Source organism: Eptesicus fuscus, chromosome 9 (genome assembly GCF_027574615.1).
Source record: "Eptesicus fuscus isolate TK198812 chromosome 9, DD_ASM_mEF_20220401, whole genome shotgun sequence".
NCBI classification, from domain to species: domain Eukaryota; kingdom Metazoa; phylum Chordata; class Mammalia; order Chiroptera; family Vespertilionidae; genus Eptesicus; species Eptesicus fuscus.
In genome coordinates, this window is record NC_072481.1 from 27,475,906 (window position 1) to 27,488,160 (window position 12,255).

The 12,255-nt window shown below is 50.4% G+C and overlaps 1 protein-coding gene across 5 annotated transcripts in view; it reads right to left on the minus strand.

Annotated features, from left to right (window-relative positions):
* Positions 1-2,404: 2,404 nt before the first annotated feature.
* Positions 2,405-12,255, minus strand: part of ARMH1 (armadillo like helical domain containing 1) — a 35,955-nt gene continuing 26,104 nt past the window's right edge. For 2 of the 5 annotated variants that reach the window (XM_008151330.3, XM_054720912.1), the window contains exons 7-12: positions 3,659-3,781; positions 3,493-3,586; positions 3,274-3,403; positions 3,117-3,194; positions 2,750-2,831; positions 2,405-2,675 (exon numbers count right to left, since the gene is read on the minus strand). In XM_008151330.3, the coding sequence (XP_008149552.1) occupies positions 2,560-2,675; positions 2,750-2,831; positions 3,117-3,194; positions 3,274-3,403; positions 3,493-3,586; positions 3,659-3,781 (623 nt within the window). In that variant the 3' untranslated portion in view covers positions 2,405-2,559. Of the gene's footprint in view, positions 2,676-2,749; positions 2,832-3,116; positions 3,195-3,273; positions 3,404-3,492; positions 3,782-12,255 lie in introns of all 5 variants that reach the window. The other 3 variants (XM_028160153.2, XM_028160152.2, XM_054720913.1) reach the window with 3 other exon arrangements.

A 12,255-nucleotide genomic window follows, 5' to 3' on the forward strand; every position in this document is an offset into this window, starting at 1 on the left:
TAGACATATACTTCTCCTTTCGTTGGCTGGTGATACATTCGGGGGATCAGTTTCCCAGATGTGTCAGAAGGGGAAGGTTGCTAGCTTCTCTTTCCGCTCAGGTTTGTTTTCTTTGAGGTTCTCTGTCCTCTTAGCGGCAGTTCCAGGAGGTGGCTCAGGCCCGCGTGTGGGGACCTTACAACTTGTTGGGGAAAGGGCACGACTGTCCCTTTTGCCCGCCTGTCCCCACAGGCGCCCGGGACAAAGCAGGTTTGTGGACTGGGTGAGCGGGTGAAGGGTGAATGGGTGCATGAGTCTACAGTGCTCCGAGGGATCCAAGGTCTCGTGTTACGTACGAGGTTGTTGTCTTCAGAAAAATACTCCTGTCTCGGGCGTGCCTGGGAATGGGCAGCTTGTTTGGAATTGTGCGCTCTTGTGGGAGTGGCGACGCTGACCCCCGTAGAGCTAAGGAAGGACAAGCGCCCCCCTTCGGAAGGACCGGGGAACAAGGGAACCTTAATGTAATCACCCCTCCTCAGTAAACACAGTGAAAGTGTACATTTTTGTATTATACTTAAGGTTTAGTTTTTAAAGTTGCACTTCTTTTTTTTTTTTTTTAATCCTTACGCGAGGATATTTTCCCCATTGATTTATAGAGAGTGGAAGGGAGGGAGGGAGGGAAGAGAGAGAGACAGACAGACAGACACATCCATTGGTTGCCTCCCACACTCGCCCCCAGCGGGCAGATGAACCTGGAACCCGCATCAAAAGGTACGTGCCCTTGACTAAGAATCGAACCCAGCCCATGCTCTAAGGACTGAGCACATCGGCAAGAGCTCATGTTTTTAATTAAACCATGGTTACCTTAGACTAGTGGTTTCCAGATTTTGGATTTTCCAATTATTAAAGTTTCCAAAATATTTCTGGGGTACAAAGTTATTTTAACCATTTTTCTACAAAAGAAAAGCCATTTCAAGACTACAAACAGTGCAGAATGACTTGAAACCAAAGGACAGGACACTTCTTTAAAATAGGAAGTCCATTTAGCTTTATGGAAATACATATTTTGTAACCTTTCTCTCCTCCAGCCCAAATATAGAAAAACAGGCTCAAAATCAGTAGGGGAAGGCTGAGCCGCCTTAGATTGACAATATCAGGGCCGGTGATGCCCTCTTGTGGCAGCCTGGAGAATTACTGCCATCTGACTTCATTTCCTCTGACTTGAGGAACAATTGCTTTAGAATACCTCCATTATTCATTCATGCATACCTGGTATTGATCTCAATGTTTGGGATATATCAGTGAAGAAAAAAATATAAATACAGCCTAGCTGGTTTGGCTCAGCAGATAGAGCGTCGGCCTGGGGACTGAAGGGTCCCAGGTTCAATTCTGGCCAAGGGTACATACCTGGGTTGCGGGCTAGATCCCCAGTAGGGGGCGTGCAAGAGGTAGCTGATCAATGATTCTCTCATCATTGATGTTTCTATCTCTCCCTCTCCCTTCCTCTCTCTGAAAATAATAAAACATATTTTTAGCCCTCACCGGTTTAGCTCAGTGGATAGGGCATCAGACCTCGGACTGGAAGGTCCTAGGTTAGATTCCGGTTGAGGGCATGTACCTTGGTTGTGAGCTCGATCCCCAGTGGGGAGCATGCAGGAGGCAGCTGATTGATGTTTCTCTCTCATCAATGTTTCTAACTCTCTATGCCTCTCCCTTCCTCTCTGTAAAAAAAAATGGATAAAAATATATTTAAAAAACAAACAAGAAACCCCCCATATTTAAAAAAATACTTATATCTATATTATCTAATCTCTATATCTATGTTTATCTTATTTATCCTCATCCTAGTGCAGTTTACATTCAGGTGGAGAGATAACAAATAAATGAATAAATACTATGGAAAAATGGCCTGCTAAGGGGGCGGGGGCCATGGTGTAGGGAGTGGCATAGTGTGGGTTGCAACTTAAAAAAGAGTAGCCCTCAGTCCTGCTCAGTTGGTTAGAGCATTGTCCCCATATGCCACGCTTGAGGGTTTGATCCCAGGTCAGGGCACATACAAGAATCAACCAATGAATGCGTAAGTAAATGGAACCACAAATCAGTGTTTCTCTCTCTCAAATCAATTTAAAAAAAAAAAAAAGGAATAGGTGACTTTGTGTAAGTTGAAAAGAGATGAGGGACTTAGTCATGCAGCTAGCTATCTGGGCTGAGAGGGTCTAAGAACAGAACCTCTCTCCCTGTTCACCAGAAGTCAGCACAACAGTCCCAAGGCATGAGCTTGTTCAGAAACACACAGCAAGTGTGTCTGGAGCCTGTAGGGGGAAAGAGAAAAGGAGGAGACAGTTCAGAGGTGACGGGAGATTAGATCCCCACGGGCCCCGCTCTCATCGCATCTCCCTCCCCATCCACACACACAGAACAGAATAACAGCGAGAATGTTTATTGAACTCTTCCCCGCCAGCAGCTCTCTCCGCCCGCAGCCTCCCACCCACAGCCAGGTGGAGTGGCCCTGAGATGGACCCCAGGCTCCTTCTGCTGGACCCTCCGCCGTGGCCTTCCTGGCTTGCCTCAGAGGCTCTGTCACTCCTTTCCTTCCACATCCTCCTGGAAGCGAGTGATGTCAGACAGCTGCTCCGGATCCCGAGGGCAAAAGTAAAAGCTCCTGTTGTTGTAGAACTGGCCATGCTGGTACAAAGCTGGAAACGGGGAGGTGAGCCTGCGGCTGCGTGCTGGCCGCACCGTGCTCCAGGGCGCCTCCCTCCCCACTCACCTCTGGAAACGTTGACTTTGTTGGTGGCCAAGATGTCCACCTGAACGCTGTCTATTTTCATGTGCAAGTCCTCTGCGTTGCTCTGAGGACAGGAGAGGGGAACGGAGAGAGGCGGGTGCAGCCCAAGGCAGTCTGGGTTTGGCGTCGGGCTGGCGCAGGGATGAGGCAGGCAGGAGCAGGAGAGGGAACGGAGAGAGGCAGGTGCAGCCCCCGCCCGGTCCTTCCCTGCCGCTGGCCGCCAGGCCCAGTTCCCGTGAGGGGTGCACGGGCGGGGGGGGGGGGGGGGGCGGTGGGACGGTGTGGAGGAGGCACCGTTTCGTCCGGGCCACGGCTCTCCGTGGAGGCGGGCCGGGCCGGGAGCACTCACGCGGAACAGCCGGTAGAGCTCCTCTCCCATGGACCTCTGCACGTGCTCCGCCACCACCGGGAAAATCCGCACGAAGTACTGCACGGGCGGCGGCGGCGGTGTCACTGCGGCGCCCCCCCCCCCCCCGTCCTCCCCCCGCGCCCCCGCGCCCCCGCACCTCCAGCGTGAGGCTGGCCTGCCGCTGGCTGTTGCTGTGCTCCGCGTTGCCCATGGCGGCCATCAGGCTGTGCACCACCCGGAGGCGCAGCATCTCCTCGGCCAGGCTCGTGTTGCCGCGCGCCAGGACCCTGGGCCGGGATTCGGGTTGGGGCGACCTCTGGGGACCCCCCAGCGCCGGGCCTGCCTGCTGCAGCCACCCACGGCCCTGCCCGCTTACCCGATGGCCTTGGCGGCCGCGGCCTGCTGCAGAAACGCCGGCAGGTAGGCGGCGGGCAGGCGGGCGGTGGTGAGCTGGAGGACCACCGTGGAGTCTATGGAGGGCGGCTGTGAGCAGGGCCCCTGCTCCCGCGGGGTGCCTTCCCCCCAGTCCCAGCCATCCCTACCGCTCAGGATCTTGGGCTGCGGTTCGCTGGCCTCCGGGACGGACGGTGTCAACAGGTCCACGAGGCCCTTGAGCAGCGCCTCGCACACGTCGTAGTTGACCAGGTCCTTGATCAGCTCGATGGCTGGGGAGGGGCAGAGGCGATGCAGAACCCTGCCTCCAACACCCTCCATCCCCAGCCAGGAAGCAAAGAGCTCCTTGAACCAAGTTGCTTGCTGTACCTCCTCCTCTTCACTGACCTCTCCTGACCTTTGATTGGCCAGCACTGCACCAGGTGTGGGGAGAGCTGGGCAGAGGACACCTCAGTCCTGCCTTCTTGGAGCTCTTGGTTATAGAGGAGGAGGGGGAGCTCTCCCCCTGCGCCCCAACCAGCCACTAGCGGGGGCAGGGTGGGTGATGAGCCCATCCATCATGGAGGCCTGGAGGAGTGCAGGGGGTTCATGGAGGAGGGAAGGGCTGGGCTTAAAAGGGGGACAAGGATGAGGAAAGACAAGGGGTGAGGAGGAGGACACAGCAGGTGGGGGGATGTGTGGCAGAGAGTGAAAAAGGGGTGGAGGCAAGGTGGACAGCAGTCTGGAGGAACTTCAGTTTCTGACGGACCATTATTGAGCCCTTCTTTGCCTTGGTTCTGTGCTGAGGGCAGTGAGATTCGCTTTGCAGTAACACTATGACGGTTAACCCCATTTTACATGAGAGGAAATGAGGCTCAGAGAGGTAAAGCTCTCTGCCTAAGGCACCACAGCTAGGGAGTGGTGGGAGCAAAAGGAAGGAGAGATTTGGTTAGGAGGGAGGAGGCAATTAGAAGTTATTGAAGGAGTTTTCTGTAGGTATTTTCCAGTTATTCCTCCCAACATTCACTCAGCCTACAGAACGCCTATTGTTACGGTACGGTAAGGAGCCCTGTAAAAGCCGTCAGTGGGCTGTGGGAGTGCCTGGAAGATGTAGAGAGAGGAGCCAGAGAGAGGCAGAGCTCGAATGGGCAGGCTGAGACAATGCCCCGTGGTAAATGGCACTCCAAACACACGTGCTGGCTGCGTGGACAGGACTTAGAAACGTGCTGCCCAGCACAGCAGCCAAGTGGGGCCTCTCTCTCCATTGACTCCTGGGAGACCAGATTTAGGCTAATTTGTTACCTCCCTGATTAGCTCTTTTGCATACCAGAACGCAGTGCAGACACAGCACTGCTGTATAAACAGTATTATCTGTTTGAATCACAGAAATGGACCTTTTAGTTCCCTGTCAGAGATTTTACCCAGTAAGAACATGTGTGGGATAATTCTCCAGCTGCTCTAATTTTTGTTTTTAAATCCTCACCCGAGGATATTCATTTTATTTATTTATTTATTTTTAAAATATGTTTTATTGATTTTTTACAGAGAGGAAGGGAGAGGGATAGAGAGTTAGAAACATCGATCAGCTGCCTTCTGCACACCTCCCACTGGGTATGTGCCTGCAACCAAGGTACATGCCCTTGACCAGAATCGAACCCGGGGACCCTTGAGTCCGTAGGCCGACGCTCTATCCACTGAGCCAAACCGGCTAGGGCCCGAGGATATTCTTTATTGATTTTTTAGAAAAAGAGGGAGAGAAAGAAACATCAGTGTGAGAGAGAAATAGTGATCAGTTGCCTCCCATATCCACCCGGACTGGGGATTGATCCACAACCTAGGCATGTGCCGTCACCAGGAAGTGAGCCCACAACCTTTTGGTGTGCAGGAGGATGTTCCAACCAACTGAGCCTGGGACAGGGCTAATGTGGTTTGGTTCTCATTTGGAATCACAGAGCCAGCAACACTGTGGAGGGTCAGGGACCAGCACGCCACGCCTCCCTGCCAGCCCCAAACACTCTCCCACCTGCACAGTAATGCGCCCGGGACGCCTATGGCTGCTCGGCGGCCCCTGCCTGTACTGGCTGGTGTCTGAACCCCACGTCTTTCTCACCTGCCTTATTGTTTGGCTGTGACACCTTTTCTTTGCTCCTGAATGAGTGCAGCTTGGGTTTTGGATCTGAGTGGTTGGCTCCTCGCACCCAGCACCCTGAGCCTTGTCAGCTGCAGGTCCTCTCTCAGGAGTAGTCGGGCTCGTCCCAGGCACAGGCTGGTAGCACCTTAGTGCAGGGCGAGGACGCGGCAGGAAGAGTGCCTGCCGTGCCGCGGAGAGCTCTTCCTGCAGCTATAGACACGACTCACGAACAACGAACAGTCAGCGGAGAAGTGAACGATGGGGTCTTTTATGAAGTTTCCCGGACCACAAGCGGCGTTCTCCGCCTACGGAGGACCCAGTACTCCAGGAGACAAATGTCTGGTTCTGCCTGTTCACTTTACACTAATGCTTGGTCCTTCATTGATTATGTACCTGCAACACTTGGAGCTCCTCAGAAAAACGAAGATTTATTCACTGAATCATTTTTGATTAAGATTCATAGCTGTCACTATTTACACCCAAAGCAAAGGTCCTTGTCCCTGCGCAAATACCTCCACGAGAACCACAGCCAGTCACAACTCTCTACCCTGCGCTAGTTACTAAGCAGAGCAGGCTCATGCAGAAAGCAAAGGACAACCGGGGACTCAACGCCTGCGGTACTGATGACACCGCTGTCCTACGTCGAAGCAGTCGCTGATCGGTAATTGGTCAGGGGAATGCCTGACACAGGTTTATTCATTGGTGCGTTAATTTACCTAACAAATACGTATTGAGCATCTACTCCCTGTGGGACCCCTGTGCTAGGGCAATGAGGAGGACTAAGGGGCAATCCCTGCCTCCAGGGATGACACATCTAATGGGGTACCAGTAAGGAAACGGGCATTTATGATGTTGTTATAAGAGCTATGGGAACACGAAGGAAGCCAGGCTGGTGTCAGAGCATGTTGAGGGGTTGGGGGTTAGAGAATCAGAAGACTTCTTTGGAGAAGGTAACGTGTGAGCTGACAAAGCAATAGGGAGTAGGAGGGGACTGGAAAGAAGAGTGTGGCAAGTGCCATGTTGCAAAGTGCATCCACCCTTGTGGCCGGGCAAGCAGGGAGGCCTGGCTGGGACACAGGGTGTTGGCGAGAGCTAAGCTTGTGGGGCTAGGTCAGCCCCAGCTACTGAGGGTTCTGCACGTGCCAAGCACCCTGTAGAGCAGGTGTTTTCTCATCTTTCAGTTCAGAGAAAAGCAAGACTCAAAAAGACTGAGTAGCTTGCCCAAGGTCAAACAGTTAATAAGTAGTAGAATGACTCTGTCAGATTCCAAAGCTCATATTCTTTTTAAAAAAATATATATTTTTATTGATTTCAGATAGGAAGGGAGAGGGAGAGAGAGATAGAAACATCAATGATGAGAGAAAATCATTGATCAGCCGCCTCCTGTATGCCCCCTACTGGGGATCGAGCCTGCAACCAGACATGTGTCCTTGATTGGTATCGAACCCAGGACCCTTCAGTCCGCAGGCCAACACTCTATCCACTGAGCCAAACCGGCCGGGGCCAAAGCTCATATTTGTCACCACTAAACTCTGGTGGAGAACCAGGAAAATAGACTGTGTGTGGGCACCATACTGGAGAGATGGCGTTTGGTTTAGAGGTGAGAAATACAGAGACCTGAATTACTGGTAGAGGAGGAGACAGAATGGAGAAAAGGAGACATATTTGAATCACATTCAGGAGTTAGAGGTGACTGGTCTCGTTGGAAGTTGGCTGAAGATGGGACAAAGAAAGAAACGACAATTGCCCACATCTGGGTGCTTTTCACTGAGGTCGGGACCTTGGAAAATGAAAGGTTTGGAGCTAGAATTCCAGGAGTCCAATTCTCAACATGGTTAGTGGCATCCAAGGGGGGAGGTGCGGGAGGCAAATGGAAATATGGGTCTGGAGCTCAGGGGAGAGGGCTGAGCCCGAGAGAGGTCACTCACCACTCTGCTCGTCACCCGTAAAATGGGGACAGTAGTGCCCACCTCATCTGAGGATTAAATGAGGAAGGAGACAGAGCAGTACTTGGCATTTAGTAAATCCTTTATAAATGTTATCCATCATTGTTTCTATCATCATAGGTGGTAATTAAAACCATGCAGTGGATTAGGTTCCACAGGAGGAAAAGAAAGAGAAGAGGACTTGGGGTTGAATCCTGAGAGGAAAAGGAAGTGGTGGAGGAACGGGAATGTACAAAGGACTGAGAAGCAGCTTCCAGAAGGTGGGAGGAAGCCAGCAGAGTTGGGTCTGGGAAGGAAGAGAAGAGTCTTCAGGACAGTGGCTGGATCAGGAGCGTTGGAGCTGTTGAGAGATTATGCCCAGTGAGGCCGAGAGCAGCTCGGCAGGGCCCATACTCATTCATTCGACAAGTATCATCTGAGTCGGTGTCAGCTACACCAGTGCTGCTGGAAGCAGCAGTAAGCAGCACAGGTGTAAGGAGTGGGCCGCTGACACTCAGTGGAAGCTTTAGTGCAAGAGGAAAGATTCTTCCAATCCAAAGAGGAACTGTGGAACCCACGGCCTGGCAGACTGGGAGAAAGCCTGGTGAGGCAATCACCTGTCTGATAGATGAAGAAACCCAGGGAGTCACAGTAAAAGAGGCGACAGAGCTGCAGAAGGAGCCTTAGAAATGGGACTGCACCTGGGAACTGTGGCTATGTCATGCCACCATTCCAAGTCACTCGGCACAGATGAGGTTTGTTTCGCAGTTCTTTGCTAGCCTTGGAAAACCAGGGTCCAGTTCTTTCTCTTCGCTTCCAGACAAGACTGCCACCTGCTGGCCACAGGTGAGAAGTGCGCTTCAGTTTGAGTCCATAACAGGTTTGCCTCCTTTTCCAGCAGGGTAAGTGTGTGGCAAGTTGTGATGTTTTAAGAAAGAAACCCGTGCCAGGCATTTTCCTGTCCAATTACATCCTGTTTCTTGTTTCTGTACATTTTGCCACCCCTTTCACCTCATACTGTTCAACACCCAATGCTGAAACATTAAAATTTTATTTTATGCACTATTTTGTTTTAAAAAGCCAGGCAACAAAGTAATTAATGTTATGTGCTCTGGTGGTATATGAATTGCTATGTGTGTCTTCCATTGATACCTGCTCTTCTGGGCAAGTCTCACACCGAGTCCCACCAGCCCACTCGCTGGTACTTTTTGAACAGCTCCCGACACCGAAGCCAAACTGCTGCACCAGGGGGTCAAGGGGAGACAGTACCAAGCCGGGGCAGGCACAGAGGCTTTGAAGGCCAGGCAAACTGGGATTAGAAACAAAATGTTCCCCGAGGGCTTTCTAATAAAAAAACAAATGACAGCCGAAACCGGTTTGGCTCAGTGGATAGAGCGTCGGCTTGCGGACTGAAGGGTCCCAGGTTCGATTCCGGTTAAGGGCATGTACCTTGGTTGCGGGCACATCCCCAGTGGGGGGTGTGCAGGAGGCAGCTGATCGATGTTTCTCTCTCATCGACGTCTCTAGCTCTCTATCCCTCTCCCTTCCTTCCTGTAAAAATCAATAAAATATATTAAAAAACAAAACAAAACAAAAAACAAAAAACAAATGACAACTCTGGAAGACTGTATAATGAAACTGATAAATGCTAAATAAAGTGAGGTTGAGGCCCTGGCTGGGTAGCTCAGTTGATTAGTGTCAACCCAATAAGCCAAGGTTGTAGGATGTTTCTCTCTCTCTCCAATCAATAAAGTGTTGCAGTTGAAGTGCTTATATAATTTTGGGGATGCTGCAGCATTGGTGGCTCAGTGGTAGAATTCTCATGTAATTTTAGGGAAATAACATATCCTTAGAAAATATGCAGCAGATTTTTTTCAGCAGTTTTTATCAGATGGTATGTTGGTTTTAGATATGCTCCTGCCTGGCCGGCATGGCTCAGTGGTTGAGTATCGACCTATGACCAGGAGGTCACTGTTCGATTCCTAGTTCAGGGTACATGCCCGGGTTTGCGGGTTCGATCCCCAGTGTGGGGCATGCAGGAGGCATCTCTCTCATCATTGATGTTTCTATCTCTCTCTCCCTCTCCCTTCTACTATGAAATCAATAAAAATATATTTTAAAAGCCTGGCTGGTGTGGCTCAGTGGTTGAGCTTTGACCCATGAACCAGGAAGTCACGGTTCAATTCCCAGTCAGAGCATATGTTAGGGTTTCGGACTTGATCTCCAGTAGGGGGTGTGCAGGAGGCAGCCCATCAATGATTCTCTGTCATCATTGATGTTTCTATCTCTCTCCCTCTCCCTTCCTCTCTCTAAAATAAAGAAAAACATATTAAAAATATATTTTTTAAAAAAGAAAAATAGCCCTGACCGGTTTGGCTCAGTGGATAGAGCGGCGGCCTGCGGACTGAAGGGTCCCAGGTTCGATTCTAGTCAAGGGTGTTAGGTCGAGGCAGGGGGGAAAGACCACAGCCATGCAAGCATCCGCAAGGTAGATGGTGACAAAGATAACTGGCGCCTTCCCAGAACCTTGCCAGCCTTCCCAGACCCCTGCCTGAGGCAGGAATTCCACACCTCTCATGCCCTCCACCCTCCCCTCACCAAACAGCTGTATAAAGGAAGTACCTAAGCCCCTGTTTTGGCGCGAACTCCCCTGGCCCACTCTCGGACCGGTGAGTTTCGCCCGGGAGCGCAATACAACCAATAGGAATTGCTATAAACTTTACAAATGTTTAAAAGAAACATGATTTTTTCAGTAAATTGGTAGTTTGGTGAATTGGACATTCAGCAAATTGCTCATTTGGCCAATTGATTTTTGGTAAACATACATTTGGCAAACTAATTTACTAGTATAATGATTGGTCTGCTTCTGATGAAATCAAATAGTAATTTTTATGTTCCTAAGATAACAATTTGTAAAAGATACTAATATATTTACATACACACATATATTGTTTCAACTCCCCAACAGAATTCATTAATTTGTCCTTCCAACAAACTTTATGACTTTGAAGTGTCTCTTCTCGAGGGAGGGAGACGGTGAGCGGGTGCTTCTGTGGCTTTAGACAACTTGTCATGATTAAGTCCCTGCGTGCCACTAATTCCTGGAAGAGCAGGCCTCCCTGGGAGGAAACTGCCATTTTTCACGTCACAGCAGTTATAAATGGAGATGAATTCCAGGCAGGCCCCCTTTGGAGAAGTCCTCCCTTAAGTTTTGGCTCGCTTAGGGTAAGTGGGCTCATCATTGAAAGAAATTCTAAAATCTTAAGCATCTGAAAACAAAAACTCCTCAGGAGTCAGTGGATGAAGACGTCAGTACCCTCTCCCTGGTTATTTCTCCTTCAAAGTGAAGATCGTACAAGAATGGACAGTCAGAATCTCTTGCAGTGGGGACGAGAAAGCCACTGCCTGGTGCACAGGTTTCCTTCTCCACTCTATTTTTTTAATTAAAAAATAGTTTTTGTTATTCCTCACTTGATATTTTCCCCATTGATTTCAAAAAATATATTTTTATTGATTTCAGAGAGAGGAAGGGAGAAGAGAGAGATAGAAATATCAGTGATGAGAGAGAATCACCCATTGATTTTTAGAGAGAGTAGAAGGAAGGGGGGAGAGAGGGAGAGAGAGAACATTGATGTGAGAATCATCGATTGGTTGCCTCCCGCATGTGCCCTGACTGGGGCTGGGGTTCAAATCTACAACCCAGGTACGTGCCCTTGACCAGGAATCGAACCTGCAACCCTTCAGTGCACAGGCCGAGACTCTAACCACTGAGAAACACCAGCCAGGGCTCCTCCAGTCTTTTTTAAGAACCTGAAAGGGCAGGGAGTTCCAGAACCTGTAACACAGAGCTCCCTAACCACCCTCTTCCAGGGGCACTGGGACAGGTGAGAGGGAAGGTAATTTTAACAAACCCAGCTGAAGTATGCTGACCCAACAGTCTGGTAGAAAAACAGGAAAAACTAGCAAAAATGGCAAAACCAGCAGGCTGGAGGAGATCTGGAAGTGGTATTACAGAAGTCAAGAAAAGAGAGTTGAGTTGCTATTGACTGTGGGTCAGAAGTAGCTGAGAGATCGAGCAGGGAGAAAACGGGAAAATGAGTAGCTGGAGGGGAACTTGGGGTCAAGGAGGGGTATGCATCCTCCAACACTGGCTGAATTTTACCTTTTTTGGAGGACGTGTCTTTGAAATCTCTTTTAACCCACGGATTACCAAGGAGACTGTGGTTAAAATGGAAGATACAGAGCACATTTGCTTGTCAATGGAGATGATGCTCCAGAAGAACAGGAAGTGGGGAACAGCGGGGGAGAAGTCTGAGAGAAGGAGCAGGAAAGAGGTGATGGAGCAGGGACGCTGCCATGTGATGGGAAGGAGCAGAGGATGCGGGTCAGGCCGGCTGGCAGATTTGGAGGTGGGAAGGTGGGGTTCTCAACAAAGAAGGAGGTGAGGCCATTGTCTGGCTCCTCCACCACTGACACGGCCCCCTCAGCCTCTCCTGCTCCTGTTTTCACCGGATTCTGCCTGAGAATCCTGCTTCCCCTGTAGCCTTCCCCGGGGAAGGATGTCACCCCCACTTCCGCCGCACACACAGCGTGGGAGGTAGAGCGCACATCCTCCCTTCTCTCCTCCCAAACCATTAATTTTTCTCCTCAGTACAAAGAAAGATCAAAACTCAAGCACTTGGCATAGTACTTGGCACAGTACAGATGTTCA